We start from the raw sequence: 19399 nt of genomic DNA, 5'->3' as shown, positions 1-19399 counted from the left end.
CTAATCCACTCTTGTGCTTAGTCTGCCTTTGCATGCTTGTGTGGTCTAAAAAAGGCTTGAATATATAATTACAGAAACAGGGATATTCACAAAGCTGCAGCAAAATACCAAGTGAATAACCCAGCCGAAGTGAAGTTTTACAGTAAATAGTTTCTCTATTCACTTCTGGCTTGTGCAGTCTAAAATCAGACGTACATTGGCTGCCTTTGGTCAGCCGAACATGCTCTGCATGTTCGGCTGACCCGAAGTGCAGAAGGACTTCGACTCAGCCAATCCAACATCTCATAGGGGCCGAACGGCAGTGAGTGATTAGCCGAATGCCGCTAAGTGGCATTCGGCTCAGCTATTCTGCTCGGTACCTCCATGGTACCGAACAGAATATAAAATAAGTAAAAATAAAGGGGGAAAAAAAACCAATTTAAAAACATTATTTTAAATAGGAGAATTAAAAATCAAAATTAAAAATACATCGCCCAGCTGTCATTTGCATGGAGATCCGACGGCTTTGGCCAACCTTTCTCCATGCTTCGGCTGTCACTTCAGCTCAGTCAAGCCGGAGCATATGCCTTTGGCCCAGCTGAGCTGCTCGGCTGCTGTACGGGCTATTGTAAAAAGAGCGACCAGAGGCCAGAGGCGACCAAAGAGAGCCGAAGCTGTATCCTTCGGCTCCATAGTGAATAACCCCCAAAGTGTTTTATATTTTACTAATTGACTTAAATGATTCTGTTTGAAAGCATGCAACATTTTAAAGGTTTTTTTGGGGGGATGGAGCAAAGAATAGAATGAACCTTTTTCAGGTGTTTATAACCATTTGTGTTTCTAATAGGAAGATTCACCTTCAATTCATGTCACCTAACCACCTTGTCACACCCTGGCCCAGGGGGTATCACTGGGACAGGCAATTTCTCCACTACACACATAGCAACTCTCCGAGTGCCCGGGTACCACGCTCCCATGAGTAAGCAGCTTGCGGTATACTGAGACCACCGCAGCCGGGATGGATCCCGACAATGCTGTCGAGATCCACCCAGCTGCGTGAATGACAGATGGCTCTGCCTATCTAGAGGCAGAGCCAGCTGTGCCTGCCCCCTCCCCCGTCCATTCCTCCAGTCAGCTCTGGAGGATCGGAGCTGGGAGGGGGGAATCCCTGCAGGGAGCCGTGACTGACAGTCATCGCTCTCTGCAGGGAGATGATCGAGAGGTGAGCGAGCGACGGTATGCGTTTGCTCACTTCCCGATCTATTGAGTCGACGTGTGACAGTTTCATTGTCACACGTCGGCTCGAACTATGAGCTATGAGAACTGTGATTCTCACTCACCTCATAGTTCTCCTTTAAGTAAAAGGTAAATAAACACACCACACCTTTAGAAAAAATCCATTAATTGAACAAAAAAACACAAACACAGTTTTTGACAATTCCTTTATTATTATTTTAAAAAACTAATTGTCAATCGATGTAATCCAACATCAATCACGTCGTCCAGCAATGGAGATCCACGTCAATCCTGATGAATGACACCCGCTGACTCGACGAAATAAGAAAAAGTTGCTGGGCGACGTGATTGACCCTGGATTAGTTGGAAAGTTTTTTTTTTGTTGGGGGGGGGATTTATAACGAAGAATACTGTGTTTGTGTTTTTTGTTCAATTAAAGGATTTTTTTATTAAGTGTGATGTATTTATGTGTATGGTGCAGGAAGGGGGGGGGTGCTCGCTCGTCCCACCCTTTCCTGCCCTGCCAGGCCACTGTCCAGTGATTAAGGGTCTAATGGGAATTTTTTTTTTTTTCTTTTTAAATTCTTTATTTGTGGACAAAAAGGTGGGGTACATTGAAAAAGAGAACATGCGGAGGCCACATGGTCTCACAAAATGTGTAAATAACAAACAGTGAGGCATATAGTATAAAACTCGATAACAGGTTGTAAGATTGGTTCAGGTAATTATAATGGTCCCCGCCCTTAAGGCATTTTATGGTGAACAAAAATAAACCAACATAACACACAAAACAAAATAAGAATGGAACACTAAGTTTGGGCGGCTGGTCGGGTACAGCCCCACTAAATGGGAGGCCAGCCCGAACACGGTCACCCCCCTACATCACATACTAGGCAGACAGAGACAAACACTGACTCACAAACATAAAGCAAAAAGAAACGTAGAAAGAGCAGAAATGAAAGTGAAGATTGCAGTCCAGCTCCACGGCAGCCCCCAGCCCTATCATCCCCAGTGTCATATATCCACCACTAATTGGGTGGCATGGTCGGGCAGCACCTCAGTCTCCCGCGTCCTCTCTGCATACTGTGGTGAAAGCATCCGAGCCCCTGAATTGGACCCAGGTTCCCCATGTAGCCACATATCTGGACTGCAAGTCCCGTAAACTGGAGGTTAGATCCTCCATCAAAACAGCAGAAAGGCATCATGGCACACTCACAAAACCACCATGTAAAACAACATGTCTCACCACTAAGGATAATGACAGAGGTTTGGATACACGTCTTCTGCTGAGGATGTGTAAGCCGCACTGCCGCGCCAAGGCACCTCCTATAGTGCGGTCCTAACTCTAAACTATGAGAGTCTCCATCTTGGAGCACATGGGGGCAGAAGATATCAAATTGGGTGCAGGTTTGTCAGGAGGACGCCCAACCTCCTTAAAGGCACAGAAACACACAAGGGATCCCGCACATCCTAATGGCAGCTGAGAAACCCCATGCGATCCTCCATCAGTCTAATCTCCTCCACCCTCCTCATCCACATAGTTATGGAAGGAGAGCGGGTTTGTCTCCACAGAGCAGGTATGCAGGCTCTAGCTGCGTTCAGCAGGTGAATCAGCAGCGAGCATTTATATGCCTTCCGAGAAAGCGGGGCCAGGTGGAGAAGATAGCCGCCTCTCTCGGACCGAGGGTCCTGCGCACACGGTCAATCTCGATCGGAGCGGTCGGGGGCTTATCCAGCAGGGAATTGAAGATGGCTGTAACCGCAGCTTTGAAGTCTGGGCCACTAGTGGCCTCTGGAATCCCTCGCAACCGCAGGTTGTTGCGACGGTTGCGATTATCAGAGTCCTCCTGACGCAATTGTAGATGAATCATGTGGGCTTTCTGTTGTTGCAATGAGGCCTCCAAGGTTGATAACCTGTTATCCCTGTAGCGTTCAGATTCCTCCAATGCAGCTATGCGCAGGTCATGCTGCTGTATTTCTGTGCGGACCTCCGCTAGGTCTGTGTGGAGTGTAGCAGCCAGTTGAGTCATCATCGCCTGCATGTCAGCGCGGGTCGGGAGAGCCGCCAGCAGATCATGCAGCCCCGCGCCTTCGGCTCTTCCAACAGTACTGGGCACAGGGGAGCCTGTCACTAGCAGTGGAGAGGGCACTTCGGACATATGTCCCGACATGGTGGAGGCTGGCGAAGAGGGCGGCTCTGAGATGGTATCCAGAGCCCGCCCATGGGCCGCATCATGAATCGGAGGCCGCGGGGACCGCTCCGCCGGTGAGGCAAAATCGAGCCCCCCGGTTCGGATGCGCACACTAGGCCCCGACATCCGTGGGGACATAAAAACATCCATCCGGGCCTGCGATCGCCGTGTAGAGGTACGGGGGTCTTGGCTTGCTTACCCGTCCTCCTCATGGGGCAGCGGGGTCGGTTACTAGTCGATTTACTGTGATTGTCACCCCCGGTCTGCAGAGCTCAGCCGATTAGCGTCCACTCGCCGCCATTTTAGGGGGGTCTCCACTTTTTGTTTATTGGGGTCCCCCTTAAAATTTCTACCAGACCTTGAGGGTCTGGTATGACATTTGAGGGGAACCCCACACTTTTTTTTTTCTTTTTGAGGATGCCTCCGAATGTCAACATTTCTGAAAATTCTTCAGAATTTCAGTTCAGAACAAAACTAATCGCATGTGTCTAATATGCAGGTCATTGAACACAAACAATTTTTTACCGATGTAAACATTACTGGATGTCTGGTTTTATCTAATGTTTTTTAACACTTGCATGAATAAACAGCATTGATTTTATAAGGAGTGTTTGGCTGTGTTTTGGCAAAAAAAAACACATTTTTTTTGTTATAAATTTCCCCACTACAGACCGCATCAACTGAGGTTCTAACCCTTCTCTGTTAAATAGGTGATTTTACAGAGGGACACTTCCTGTCCCTGTCAATGACATAGTAGTAGAAATCTCATCATATCCCATTCCCCTGCTCATACCAAATGTGATTAATTCTGTGTTAGTGTTCTCAAATCTGAGAGAAATATGAATGTGGTTATAATGCAGGTAAAGCCACAGAAACTCAAGGCGGGAGGTTTGGGAAATCAATACTCAAATTAGGACTCATAAAGGTATTTAATTGTTTTTGTCACTGAAAACAAATGCCCCATTTGTTATTTAACTCTAATATGTTATAATAATATATTCTGACTTTACTTTTTTTTCACAGAATAAAGCTAATCAAGGCAATGGAGACCCAAAGTATTACAATAAGAAATCAGTTTCTCCCTGGATTGACCTCTTCATTTGGGCAATACTGCAGAATCGAGATGACATGGCCACTTATTTTTGGGAGATGGTGAGCAATATGATTTTAAACTGTAACAGTGTATCGACTTGTGATCAACACTGAAAATTAAGCTTTGAGGCGCATAGCCTACTCGCTACATAGTTTAGTTTTTCATTTATACTTTGCTAATAATCAGGTGATCCTACGAAGCACCTCTAAGGTTAGGTTCACATCTAGGCGATTAATTGCACGGATTTAGCCGCGTGATATCGCACAAAACAGAGATTTGCATTCAAGTCTATGGAAGCTGTTCACACCTTTGCGATTTTTTTCACGCGTTAGAAATCGCCTGTCACACAAAAAGGTGCAGGAGCTATTTTCGGGTGGTTGTCGTACGGTTTGGTTCCCATAGACATCTCTATTCATGTTTTTAAAGCAAAATAGCGCAAACAAAAACGCGCAACAATCTAGCCTTAAAGGCGATGGAACTCCCTTCATGCTGCTTCTCACACACAGTAATGCTGATGCGAAAAATGTCAGCACTAAGTAGTTTCTCTAAGTAGTTTCACCAAAACGATGTATCATCTCAGCTGCTAATTTATATCACTTTTTTAAAAAAGAACAGAGTTACTTTAAGAAACCATATTCAGCTTGTGAAGAGACCTATAGAATTGCAACATTGAAAAAAAATGTAGTTATCACCCATTAGGTTTTAAAATTTTTAGTTGGGTCATAATTCAAGGTACTATACTGCTATAAATGTGTTTTATTTAATTGTATTTAATTGTATTGCTGTATAGAAATATCTAAAGTTTTTTCTCTGGTCCATTACTGCCACCTACAGGAGGATTGGAAATAGGCAAACAAAAAAAACTGCAGGCCAGCCCTGAGTATAACCCCTTCCACCACCAGGATGCTTACATTTTTTCTAGTGCCCTAGAAGAATTTACCAATTTTCTTCAGCTCTGCTGACATGTATGCTCTAGTAATTTCCCTTCTCTAATCAAGATTCTACTACCCGGTGCAGTTTTCCAGTGTCTGCTGTTGAATCTCACTGCGGGTGAGTAGGCCATTAAGGACCGTCACTTTAAGAGCTCCCTTTAGTTAGTGGCTCGATAGACAAAATACTGTACCCCTATTCTTGCCCACATACCACAGAAGGGGTTAATGCTGCTGGGAGAGAGCGCTGGTGACGCTGTGCTGGGTGGAGTGTGCGCACATGCACTTCTCTCTTTCTTTCACTGCCAGCCAGCATCGGAAAGCATCAAGTTGCTCCTGCTACACAACCACATGGAACATGCATTGGCACATGGTCACCTTTGGCTGCCCAACCGGCTGCCCAACCCACCGCTCTTGAATTTGTTCTGAAGTCTAAGGCCTTAGCTCCATTCACACATGCAGAAATGCACTGAAAATAAAAAATAATGCTTTTCAATGTGAGTTATTCATACTAGGGTGGCATCCGTGCGGTCGGAAAATGCGCGTCCTGCAAAAAAGTCCTACCAGGATTTTTTGGGGCGTATTCTGTGGGTTTCTGGCTATAGTAATAGCTGCAAATGCACGAAATCTGCGCGCATGTTAACGTTTACGCGTTTTCATGCCACGCGGAAAATGCTAGCGCTATGTGTGAATGGAGCCTCTCCTCCTTACTTGAGCCTGTCTGTTGCTTACTGCCATTACCGCCACAACATGTTTGGCCCCTTTCTGCAGAGGCTTTTTCCTTGGTCATGCAGGAATTTCTGTCTCAGATCACCTGGTTTCTGATCCTGAATGTAGAGGCCACAAGTGTGCTACCATGCTTTTCCATCAGTGTATAAATCTGACCCTGGCTGCTTCTAGTCAGTCTACTGTTGACACCTTCTCTGCTGAGTCTGCAACATTTCCAAGTGTATGCAAAAGTTTTGCATACACTTGGAAATCTTGCATTCCCGATGCCTGAGTGGAAGAGGTGGTGTGTTTAAAAGCTCAAGTTTTATTACCTGCCCCCTCTTTGATTTTCGTTTTGTAATTTCCCAATGTCCTTACAACTCCTTGTGGACATTGAATGGTCATCTGCCCGATCATGGACCTCAGGTCTCTAACAGATTTATTCACCAGAGGGTGAAGGGTTTGGAGAAGGCAGAAGTGAACAATCTAGGCCAGAATAGCTGATTCGGAATTCAGCTCACTTTCCAGTTCATCTATGTTCTCCTAGATCAGTGGTTCTCAACCTGTGGGTCGGGACCCCCTCGGGGGTCGAATGACGATTTGCCAGGGGTCGCCTAGTGGCTCTCGGCCGCCGGGAGAGAAATACTTTCTCTGCTCTGTTTTTTTTTTTTTTTTAATTGGGGGCCGCCGTAAGTCAGAAAAAAACCCCCCCCCCATAGGAATGCATAGCTAGATTCCTATTGGCTATTTCACTTTGCAAAAGCCAATAGCAAACTAGCTATTGCCCCCCCCCTCCGATGCAGCCAATCAGCAGAGGGGGACCTGAAGTTCTCCATCAGGTCCCCTTCTAGTGATTGACAGCAGCAGAGGGCGGGTGCAATATGTATGTATTCAAGCAAAAAAATATGTAAAACACACTTCTAGCTATTCATTCCATTTTCCCGGTCCGCAGCTGCAGAGATTGGGAAATGTCTCAGTGCCTGAGGGAAATGTCTCAGTCAGCTTCCTGGCAGGCTCGGCACGTGGAGCTGCGAACACGCCCGAGCCCATCCCTATCAGTGACAGTACTGCGGAGTATGTACCTCATACGTTATATAGCCACACACTTTAAATCCAATTCTTCTAGTTTCAGCTGCAGAGCCCAGTTCTGTATTTGCCTATAGCAGTGGTTCTCAACCTGTGGGGTCGCTGTGCTAGGTGAGAGTCCTCCTCAGCTCTCTCATAGCGCAGCAGTGTCAGTTCTCCTGCCACGCCTTCAGATGTCGCTGCAGGAGCCACGTCATCCCTACATTTTACCTTTGGGGGTCACCACAACTTGGCAAATGTTACCAAGGCGTCCCGGCCCTAGAAAGGTTGAGAACCACTGTCCTAGATTGATCACTTCTCCTAACTTCTCCAAGCTCTTCACCCTTTTGTGAATAACCCTAAAAATGTATTCATTTGAGCCAACATGTTTCAGATGGAATCCACAAGGTTATTCACTGCTCCTCTCCATTTAGGGGATTTCCTGGCTTCAGTGGGTACCAAATATGCATATTTACACACACCCATTTTTCTGGCAGATGTGTGCTTTCTGCGATTTTGCAGTGGGGTCCTTCCACTATGAGTTTGTGGCCCTCCCACTTGGCCTGTGTTCTTTCCTATCCTCTTGGGTTTTCACCAAGGTGTTAGCATTGGTCTTGACTCTCCTGTGCTCTTAGGGAATTCTGGTGATAAGCTATTTGAACAACCTCCTTCTACAGTAACAGAAGGAGGTTGTGTTTTAGCAGACGGGCTAGTGTGAATGGGCCCTTTACTGTCAATTCTTTTTTTTTCGGAGTCCATTGAGACACAGGTCCTATTTGCTCTGTGTTTATGGCCATTGTTCTTGTTTCTTTAATGCTACTAAATTAAAGCATGCTGGTAGTAGGTATACTCAGGGCTGGCCTACAGTATTTTGTTTGCCAGTGCCTGATCCTCCTATAGGCGATAAAACCCAAAGCTTCAAGGATTCCTCTGTCCCTCAATAGACCCTGAGAACAGGGTTTTATGGTGATTACAAAAATCCTACTTTTTCTAACAAGTGGGATATTTCACAGTCACAATGACTTTACATAGTTACATAGGTTAATAAAAGCACATCCGCATCTAGCACAATGAAAAATGTTTTTCCTTTGTTCCTTGCAAAGGGTTCAGAAGCTGTTACCTCAGCTCTCGCTGCCTCTAAGCTCTTGAAAGAACTTTCTCGCCTGGAGTCTGAAGCGGAGGAGTCGTTGGCTATGAAAGATCTAGCAGCAAAGTTTGAGCAGCTGGCAATAGGCAAGTGATGTTTTTCATTTTCTGTCTTTCCACATTTATTCACATATAGATCCTGATTTGTTAAGGTGTGAAGTGAGGTAAACATGTTAGCTTGCATTGACTTCAAATCTCCAATCATGTAAAAGAAGAAATTTACATTTATACATTTTACTTTATCTCACTTTAGAAATCCTGACTCATAGGGGCATATTTATAAAGCAGTGAATCTGACAATTAGCAACATTTTACTGCAGGTGAATCTCCCAGGTGCAAGTGTTTTAAATGCCAATAATTGATTCATCACCAGAGAATGTTTGGTAATAGTCACAGTTACTGCTTTATAGATAGACCCATAGAGTGCATAAAACAAAATTACTTGAATAGTGTCAACTAAAACTATGCCCATCTCTAATTAAACTTTTTTTTCAAATATGAATCCAGATCAAACAAATTTACATTGCCCAGCAAAGTATTTCTTTAAATGTTTGCCTGTGCACAAAGCTTCTGACACATCTGTATCTGTTCAGTTTTTCCTCCACCTTGAGATGGAGAATAGGAGTGGCTTGCCATGCTGTGCCTGTGTTTGTAGAGAAATTAAGGAAAGTCACTCGCACTCCAACTTGATTTCAGTCAATATTTATTGGCCTCTATAGTGTCACATCATAATAGCGACATTTCGGAACTGCTTATTCCCTTCTTCAGGCAAACAAAGAGTGAACGCCAAACAAATATGTTCAGAAATATATACATAACTGTGTAAACCAGTAAACAGTCATGTATATATTTTGGACATATTTTTGTGGTGTTCACTCTTTGTTTGCGGTTCTGAAACATCGCTAATATGATGTGACACTATAGAGGTCAATAAATATTCACTAAAATCAAGTTGGAGTGCGAGTTACTTTTTTCTTTATTTTACATAGATCTGCAGAGGCATCCTCTGTCACTTTGGCACCCACCCAACACTTTAGGGTACAATCTGGTCAGGAGTGCAATGGGTCGCGTCTATATATTGTGTTTGAAAATAAACACAGTTTACTAGCACACACAAGAGTGACTCCATAGGACCATGCAAAAGAAAAGGAGCCACCGTAAAACAGGAAATCAGGGCCAGTGCCCAGGGGACCAGTTAATTCTGCAGGAAATAGCTTAGAAACATTGTGACTTTAATATTGCTTTAAATAAGTTTAAAAAAAAAGAAAGGTAAACGTGTTTGCTTTAATAAAACCAATCATAATCAGCGTAGAAGGTGGCAGTGAGTTATTGATACCCCTTGCTAACCTCTCAACCCGCTCTGTTTTCAGGTACAAGGAGTAATGATGAGCAGAGATAATGTGCAAAGAGATTAGTAGTAGAGTTGGGAGGGATTGTGAGGGTTTGAGTGATGGAAAGTATAATGGGGTAGGCATGTTAGCTGCAGGGGATTTCAGATTTTATTTATGGAGCAGTGGGTATGGGAGTAAAGCTCAGGGACCTCAGCTAATATCTAATTCTAGGGCCATAGTGTGTCAAGCTACACCACAGTGTCTTGGTTTACACATAGGCATACAGCTTCAAGTTTTTTTTTTAAACTGATACCTAAACTTTTGTTATTGTTTGTTGTCATATGGGAACATCAAAATGGGTTTTTCTCAATGTAACCCTACCAAATTCATATAATTTCTGTCAATCTGGGGAACCCAAAAATTGATGGCATGACCTCATTTGAGATTCTTTCCCAGGGGCTGCACATGATGCCTTTTGACTGGAGGTTTGTACTTGAAAACATAGATTCCTTTTTTCTAATAACTCTATAATGGATATAAAAGTATTGTTCTTTCTTGCAGGAGTATTTAATGAATGTTACAGAAATAGTGAAAATCGAGCATTTAAGCTGCTAGTACGACGCTCTAATGTTTGGGGAGGGGCCACTTGTCTGCAGCTAGCTTACGAGGCAGATGCCCGCAATTTCTTTGCACAGGATGGGGTCCAGGTGAGAACACATTCTATGTGGCTGATCACACAGGATTCTAATCTTTAGCAGCGTTTGGTAGCTTTTCAGATTTCTTCTTCATGAGCTATTTTGGATGAAATGTAAAATAGATACACAGGAGGTATTGGTCAAAATTAATTCTATCTGTATATGGCTCTTTTTACTATTTGGAGCATTTTTAGCTGGAAAATCCCTGTTTTGCAGGCTGCCGTTGTTAATCTCCTTGTTAGCTTCCAGGCTGCCATGCTGATCCTATCGCTTTTAGTACTTTCTAAGCCACTGACTCATAACTCAAAGTACTGAAATCCGTAACCAAAAGGAGTCCAGCATTTTTAGGAGTTCATTGTTGAAACCTACTTACTTCTCTTTTTTCTTCTTTCTTGGTTTCTAAAAGTAATTAGGTAATGAGAGAAAAACAAGGGCCGTTGTTGCTTATTTCCTTTCAAAAATGCTAGTTGACTGTCTCTCATGCCAACCCTCAAGCTTCAGTACGTGTCACAGATCCAGAATTAACTAGTTCTGGAAAAACAGAGAAAAGTCAGAAGTTCCTAACTGCATACTTGTTTTGAAAGGTCACCAACTCAAGGTATTGAAGCAAGAGGGTCAGTATAACAGTCAAAAAATAGCATTCTCTGAAGGTGAGGTCATTAATGGTAGGCTCCACATTTTTCTCATACTTTAAGAACTTAGTATATGGTTACAAACGGAACAAAATTATGTAATTGTTTTTTATATAATTTCTGCTTATGTTTAGTTACATTTTAATGACATTAATTATATTACATGCTTATATTACAGTCTATGTTAACAGAGAACTGGTGGGGACAGATGGCGCATAACACGCCAGTATGGACAATGATTCTGACTTTTTTCTGCCCACCTCTTATTTACACAGATCTGATTGAATTCAAGTAAGTAAAACCATTCTATTTGCCATGGTAGATGAACCAACCAAAATGAGACCCTTTCAGGGTTCCAGAACTGTCTTTTGACACATTTCAAAGAAAAACAATTTGGTGCAGTGTGTACTAAGTATTGATACATTGTAGAGGTTCTGCCCCTACTGTATACTATGTATACTGTAAACTACAATGATAATAGTAGTCTTGGTGGTAATAAAATTAATTTGTTAACTTTTGTAAATAGGACAGAGAAATAGGCTGCAATTCAAGGATATACTGTCTGTACATGCATTTATACTGGGGGAAGGAGGGCCTGGCACTCTCTGGAATCAGCAGTGGGGAACACAAAGCTCTCCCTTATTCAGGGCTCATTCATCTTAAGGAACATCAGTTTGTCCGCACTGTCTGTAGACAGCCCTATCTTCCTCTTGTACCGGGGGGGGCTAGAAATGTTGAGAGCCGGTAGTCATCCCACTCTTTGCTCTTTGATAGGGTAAGGGTGGCAAACCAAAGGGTGGCAGCCCTAGAAGCCGGGAGAGCAGCTCATCTAGTAGAGGTTGTGAGGATAATGCAGGAAGGCCTATACAGAGATTCTATTATTCAGAGGAGGTATAGAAAAATTTGTCACCTCAACTGAATGGTTTGCTTTCTCTCTGCTGTCAGAGTTTGAGATGTGGTGGACTAAGTAGACAAATTACTGGGAGGGTCCGTGTTGGGACCAATGACAGAATATACAGAAGATGGAGGATGCTTAATCAATTAAGAGAACTAGGCTGCAACTGGGAGAGAAGGACCTCCAAGCAGGGGCGGATCCAGAGTCTACTCTCAGGAGGGGCACTGCCAGAAAATAAAGTTTTGCTTACAGAACGGTACACCACTGCATCCGACGCTGTGCATTGCACTTGGTGATGTAAGGCTTGGATGCAGCTGCTCCGCCATGGAAACCCATTCCATGAAGGTCTCTGGGCACTGTTGTTGTGCCAATCTGAAGGCCACACAAAGTTTGGAGGTCTGTAGCTTTTGACTCTGCAGACAGTTGGTGATTTCTGCACACTTCAGCTTGCGCTGACCCCGCTCTGTCATTTTTACGTGGCCTACCACTTTGTGGCTGAGTTGCTGTTGTTCCCAGTTGCTTCCACTTTGTTATAATACCACTAACAGTTGACCATGGAATATTTAGTACACATAGCCCCAACCTCCCTCACTAACTCACCATTGTGCTGGGCGGCAGGGGGGAACCCATGCGGACATGTCAGCTCTGTGGGAAATTCACACCAATCTTGCCTTACTGCTAGCCGCTGTCCTGGTCCCCGGAGAGCTTCACATCACCTCTTTGAAATCTCAGACATCCCAACTCTCTCGGACGCTCCGGGAGTCTCCCGCTATTAGCTAGATTTTTGTTTTGTTTCTGACATCGGGGCCACCGGCCACCGTCATTTAAAAAAAAAAAAAACAGCATAGGAATGCATAGTTAGATTGCTATTGGCTATTTCACTTTTTAATAGCCAATAGCAGACTAGCTATTGCACCCGCCCACTGCTGCTGTCAATCAGCAGAGGGGGACCTGAAGTTCTCCATCAGGTCCTCTTCTGGTGATTGACGGCAACAGAGGGCAGGTGCAATAGTCAGCTTGCTATTGGATATTGCAAATTCAAATAACCAATAGCAATCTAGCTATTCATTCCTATGCTGTCTTTTGTATTATTCTGATGGCAGTAGCTGTCAGAATAGGGGGGGCGGGGGGGGGGGGGGGGCACCTCCCTGAAATGAGCAGGGCACCTCCCTGAAATTTCTTTTTTCAGGTTGGGATCCCTGAAGTCTTGCCATGTGACCCCTGTTAAACAGAAATGCAGCTTACCACCAGCTATAAAAGACGACAAATTCTAGCAATAATTTATACAACAATGCAGAATACCATCAGCTTTGTATAATGTATTGCTGGGATGTGTAGTCCTGTAAAGCTGGTGGTATTCAGCATTGCTGTATAAACATTATACAGTAATGCTGAATACCACCAGCCCAGCTACAGTCTCCCAATCCCCCCTTCGCTGGCGCCAGTACATACAGCTGTCCCTCAGTGTCCCAGACTTTACTGCAGTTCATTGTACAAAGTTTTTTTACAATGAACCGCAGTAAAGTCTGTGACACTGAGCGACAGCTGTATGTAGTTGTGTCACTACTACTGCGGGACCTGCGGGTGGCAGAGGCAAGGATCGGGACGGAAGCGGCGCTAATCCCGGGGGGGGGGAATTGCCCCGTTGCCCCCCCCCCACTGGATTCGCCACTGCCCCCAAGGTTATATTTTCTGGAGTGTTGCCTGTGCCATTTATAACACAGGAAAGACAGCAGGAGCTTAGAGAGTGTCTGTGGTTAAAGCTTAGGCACCCATGGTAGCTGCAAACCCAAACCTTATCCCTGGTCTGATATTGTTTGATGTATCCAAAAATGTAGCACCATTACTTTTAAACCTATTTATAAACGAAATAGTGTTTGGGATTATTGATACCATTTCTGTGTTTGCAGACAACACCAAGCTGTGTAGTAGAATAAACTTCTTACAAGATGTCTCTGACTTTCAAGCTGACCCGGAGGCTCTGTTTGATTAAGCAACCACGTTGCAAATGAGGTTTCATATTGACTAATGTAAAGTTATGCACCTGGGGGTTAAAAACATGCATGCATCATATATTGTAGGGGGGAGTGCAGCTGAAGGAGTCAATAACTAAGAAGGATCTTGGTGATCTGGTAGATCATAGACTTAATAACAGCATGCAATGCTAAGGTGCCATTTAGGGAAGCACCAATACCATTTTTACAAGACCATTTTTTCAAGACATTTTTTTCATAAAGTACTCACTGATACCAATTACTGATACCTTTTTTTTGTGTCATGTGACAGTTTTTCTTAAACAATACAGACTAATGATTTTAGGACAGTGGTGGAGTGCCAGGGCCCAGTCGCAGCTGCAACTGCTGTGACCCTAGTAGTTCTGCTACTGACTTCAAGCTGTAGAGGGACTACAAATCTCAGCAGTACAATATACATCAATGCAGAATACCATCAGCTATAGAGGACTACAAATCCCAGCAATACATTATACAACAATGGGGAATACCACCAGCGATAGAGGACTACAAATCCTGGGTCTCACCATGGCTGTGCGGTCTCACCAGGGCTGCGTGTGGGTCTCACTATGGCTGTGTGGTCTCACCATGGCTGCATGCGAGTCTCACCATGGCTGTGTGGTCTCACCAGGGCTGTGCAGTCTCATCATGGCTGTGTGGTCTCACCAGGCAGCATGTGGGTCTCACCATGGCTTTGTGGTCTCACCAGGCCTGCGTGCAAGTCTTTCCGGGGCTGTGTGGTCTCACCAGAGCTGCATGCAGGTCTCACCAGGGCTGAGCCGGGTCTTGCCATGGCTGTGCGTGCAGGTAAGGGTGGTGGGGTCTCACCATGGAGGAGGAGATGTGCGGCCAGTCCGTCACAAGGTTCCCAGCAAGCTCGAGACCTTACGACAGCTGCTTGCGCTTAAAATTTGAAAGTGCCGGTTTTGGTGCTTAGTATCGGGGCATTTTCATGAGTACGATATTGTGGGGTATTATGGAATGGGAGAGATTGCAGAGAAGGGCAACTAAACTGATGAGAGGCATGGAGGAGCTCATTTTTGAGGAAAGATTAACTAAACTGAATTTATTTTACCTTGAGAAGAGATGTTTAAGGGGTGATATTATCATTTTGTAGAAATACATAAATAGTCCATATAGTGTAAAGTTGTTTAGTTTAAGGTAATTGCATTGACAAGTGGGCACTCTTTTGGATGTGGAAGAAAAGAGATTTAACCACATACAGAAAGGCTTCTTTCTTTGTGAACATTCAGAGAATATTGTGCTGAATTGAGCTAAATTTATGAAATGTTTTTTTTTAACATTTTTTCAATTCTTGTTTTCAGAAACTCTGATAATGAGAGCGGAATGGATAATGCCCAGCGAGTGGAAATGGACAGTCTGGATATTGATATAAAGACTACTGTGGCAGAAATCATGGAGGGGTATGTTACTAACATTAAAGGTTTCTTCAATGTAAGTTAATCAAAGACAAGTAATTTGAAATCCTCCATATAACATTGGATAGGGGCCCCCCTCCTTCAGCACCATGTTTTAATTTGCTGGCATTGCTCTGCACCCAGTACTGGTTGTAGCTATCGCTGCTTTTGCAGACCTTGAATGACTGGTCAAAGTCACTAACAAGAGATTTAATCAACGGCAAAATAGACCAATGGTTGGAGAATTGCACGAACCAGATGGATATCACTTAAGCTGCAAGCTTTAGCTGTGATGGAGCACTGGATGCCACCCAATGGTGCTCTCACATCACCGTTTGTCAGTTCACATGCACATGGCTATAATGTTGGGCAGTGGAGCAGGCACCTAAGAATACTTTGTGGGTCAGTATCTCTTTGGAGCCTTGGTGGATGAGCTCACAAAGGATGTTACTAAGGGTAAGAGCACTCACCTCTTGCAAGATAAGAAGGGTAAGGACCAGGCTTTCCCAGCCATTCCCTTCCCAGAAAGTAATCTAGGGTTTTCCTAACGATTTACAAATATACAGTAAGTGTTACAAAGATAATATATAAGATAACATATGATCAAATACTCCACCCCGAGAGCCACTAGACATACCACTGCTACTAGTGGTAATGCATACAATATACACAGGATAGCTGGGAGGCACAGGGATCCCTGTTTACAAACAAGATCACACAAATAAATAATACAAGCAGAAGGTTTGCAGAAAGAACCTGGTGCAGTCTGAAATAGAAGTGAATGACATTTCACCTCCACCTCCATGTTTTTGTACCCCTTGGGGTTGGCCTACAGGTTTTTGTTTGCCAGTGTCCAATCCCCCCGTAGGTGGTAGTATAACCCAGTTGTTCAAGAATCCTGTATCTCTCAATATATTCCAAGAATAGGATTTTACAGTGAGTACAAAAAAACAATTTTTAAATACAAGTTGTCAACCCTTAGTTAGCCCTTAATAGTTCTTAATAACTCCACTTTTCTTTGCTTAGTTTTTTCGGGGGCTTTTACTGTTTGTATGTAAACCTTTTTTTAATTCGTATACATTTTGTTGGCTTTTGAAATTCTGCATTAAAAATACACAATTTGTATCATAATTGTAATGCTTTTATAAAAGTAACAATTTGCCAAATGAAATTAGACTTTTTGAAGAGTTGCAAACTGCCTTATTACCAGAATAAATGTTGCCAAGAAATCCTGGGTTTGTTTTACAATGCTCATTATAACTACAGTATATCGCACAACATTGCCCCTCTATCCCATTTGGTTTTCCATGGGCTAAATGGTGACAGCCACAGGGCTAGTGGACATACGCTTCAATTTCTGTACTGTTCACCAGTCTAAACACTTTAGCATATTCATATAGGGTGCCAGAGGTAACGGCTACACCCTTCGCGTAGTAAGAGCTTTAATCACAATATTTTGACTGAAATATTTGTCCAGCACCCCTTCCTCTTTTCTTCCAGTATATGGCCTTTGCTTCTTTGCAGAGACAGACATTTCAGGTAGAGCCTGAAGTAGGGGTCTCTAGCAAAATAAGAAAGGTATGTCACTGAAAGCTTCCTACACTTACTCTGGACAACTGTGCCGAAAAAAAGGCAAGCAGAGAGCAAAGAACTAGTTATCATTATTGCAGGTAGGCTCTCTGTAGCTGATCTTTTTCCCTTTACTTACTGACAATTATTTTTTTCTGTGCACTGTGTTTCTGTGTGGTGGTGGCCATCTTGGTAGAGGTAGGGCTTCATTTACTTATGTTAGAGTTGCCCACTTGATGAGTGGTTATCTAAAAACTGGTGGAGGATTTTCAAAAAGCAGCAGAAGAGGCACAAAATGAATATAGTAGAAACAGGGAGACGCAGGAAGTGCTGGTCCCCGGGTACAGATTCCTGTTTAGCAAGTGGCATAGTAGTGACATCACTAAATCTTACTCCAACTGTGGCAACAGTAGCAATTAAAGGCAGCAGTACCTCTCACATAGCAGATATTCAGGTATGAGACTGTAGGCACAGGAGAGCCCAGGCACCCTCACTTATCAGGGAATGTATTGCTATGTTTTATAAGAAAAAATCTTTCCAGGTTATGCTTAGGCACAGTTAATATTCTTAATATAGCATAGCAAATCTTCACTTTTTGGGTTCAGATCCACTTTAAGTTCTCACACATCAGTTTTCTTTTTAGCTCCATGGTAATTGATGATATGTCTTGAATTTATTTTCAGAGAAGAAACAATGAGGGAAAAAAGTGAGCTTATGGAGCTGAAACCTGGGAAGGCAACTGACGTAACCCCAGGAATCCCAGATGTGGAAACTACTAAAGACAAGTCCCGGCCGAAATGGATGAGACGCTGGAAGCAGTTCTGGAGTGCCCCCGTCACTGCATTCCTGGGCAATGTTGTCATGTACTTTACTTTTCTCTTCCTTTTCTCCTATGTGTTGCTCATGGACTTCAAAGGGCCACCACCCATTGGTCCAGCCCCTTCAGAGATGATATTGTATTTCTGGGTTTTCACCATGGTGTGTGAAGAAATACGACAAAGCTTCTTTGTAGGGTCAATGCCAGTGGCACAGAAAGTGAAGCAGTACTTGCAGGATTCTTGGAATCATGTGGACATCACAGCCCTGTTACTTTTCATCTTTGGCCTAATTTGCAGGTAGATCAACATGGGAACTCTTTTACTTATAAAGGATATTTCAAGCTGCTCTTTAATGCAAAATGTAAGCACTACTATTGTATGTCCTAATGGAATCTATCGGTTACAGGATAATTCTCTATTGCCTCAAATGATTGGTGATTGAATGATCATTTGTTCATTCTATAGCACCTTTAAAGGAGAACTATGGGGTTTAGGCTTTTCCCCATAGTTCTCCTTAGGGTAACGGGAGGACACAAACTAGCGTCCTCCCGTCACCCTAAGCTCAGTATACTGCAAGCTACAGCTTGCGGTATACTGAGACGCCGCAGCTGAAGCGGATCCCGACAATTATGTCTGGATCCGCCCAGCTGCGTGAGTGACAGCTGGCTCTGCCTATCTAGAGACAGAGCCAGCTGTACCCGCCCGTTCCGCCAGTCAACGCTGGTGGATCAGAGCAGGGAGGGGGGAATCCAGCCCCCCCCCCTGTCACGGCAGAGAGCTGTGACAGGATCGAGAGGTGAGCGAACGCCGGTATGTGTTCGCTCACCTCCCGATCTACTGAACCGACCTGTGACAGTCTCATTGTCACAGGTCGACTAAAACTATGAGGTGAGTGAAAAGCACTCACCTCATAGTTCTCCTTTAAACAGTGCACAGCCTGCCCTTTAAACCCCCCACAGGCCTTACCAAGTTTCCAATTAACAGATTATTTTGAATGACAGTAAAGGAAGAAAAGGAAGTGGGGAACTGCAGGCCTGCTCTCCCCAGGCCTCAGGGAGGAGCTGGCAGCACTATGCAAGGATCTTTTCTCATGGCATTATCAGGTACCTTCTCATGCCTACTATTCATACCTGGGCTTACACTTACATTGTTGTAAAACACAACAGGGTCTCACCAAGTGCTTTAAGCCTTTAAGCAAAGGAAACTAAAACTGTCAATCACTTCAGAGCACCGAAATACGTCAGTGCTTGCGGCAATGTTATATACAGCAGCTGGTGACCGCGTCGCCTTTCTCACTCTGTAACCCCTTCTCCCCCTTCCCTATGCCTGCTTTAGCCAAATGCTGAGTGTGCATTTTCTCCAGCCCTGGTGGGTCATATACCACAATGGTATAGGTTTGCCAACACCACACTGCTATTACATCCCCTGACACTGTGCTACTATGGGATCCCAAACAACCCCACACCACACTGCTTTGAGATCCCCACACCTGAACACTGCAATGCTATCATATCCCCACACAATATAATTATCGCATCTCAAAACCAGTTAAATCCCTGACACCAAGCTGCTATAAAGCCCCCAACACCTGCTCACGGATCCAAGACATATACTGTAACACTACACCACTATTGCATCTCTGTTACTGCACTGCTATCAGATACCTGGCACCCCAAAACTG

At 43.9% G+C, this 19399-nt stretch overlaps 1 protein-coding gene across 1 annotated transcript in view; it reads left to right on the top strand.

Annotated features, from left to right (window-relative positions):
- The window catches only part of TRPM4 (transient receptor potential cation channel subfamily M member 4), a 115909-nt gene that overhangs the window by 72976 nt on the left and 23534 nt on the right, over positions 1–19399 (top strand). The window contains exons 12-17 of the mRNA XM_018564365.1: positions 4431–4559; positions 8306–8435; positions 10241–10386; positions 11185–11297; positions 15239–15337; positions 17584–18015. Of these exons, the coding sequence (XP_018419867.1) occupies positions 4431–4559; positions 8306–8435; positions 10241–10386; positions 11185–11297; positions 15239–15337; positions 17584–18015 (1049 nt within the window). The remainder of the gene's footprint in view (positions 1–4430; positions 4560–8305; positions 8436–10240; positions 10387–11184; positions 11298–15238; positions 15338–17583; positions 18016–19399) is intronic.

Source organism: Nanorana parkeri, unplaced genomic scaffold (genome assembly GCF_000935625.1).
Source record: "Nanorana parkeri isolate BGI_ZX_2015 unplaced genomic scaffold, ASM93562v1 scaffold747, whole genome shotgun sequence".
Classification (NCBI taxonomy): Eukaryota; Metazoa; Chordata; class Amphibia; order Anura; family Dicroglossidae; genus Nanorana; species Nanorana parkeri.
This window is presented reverse-complemented; position numbering and strand designations above follow the sequence as displayed.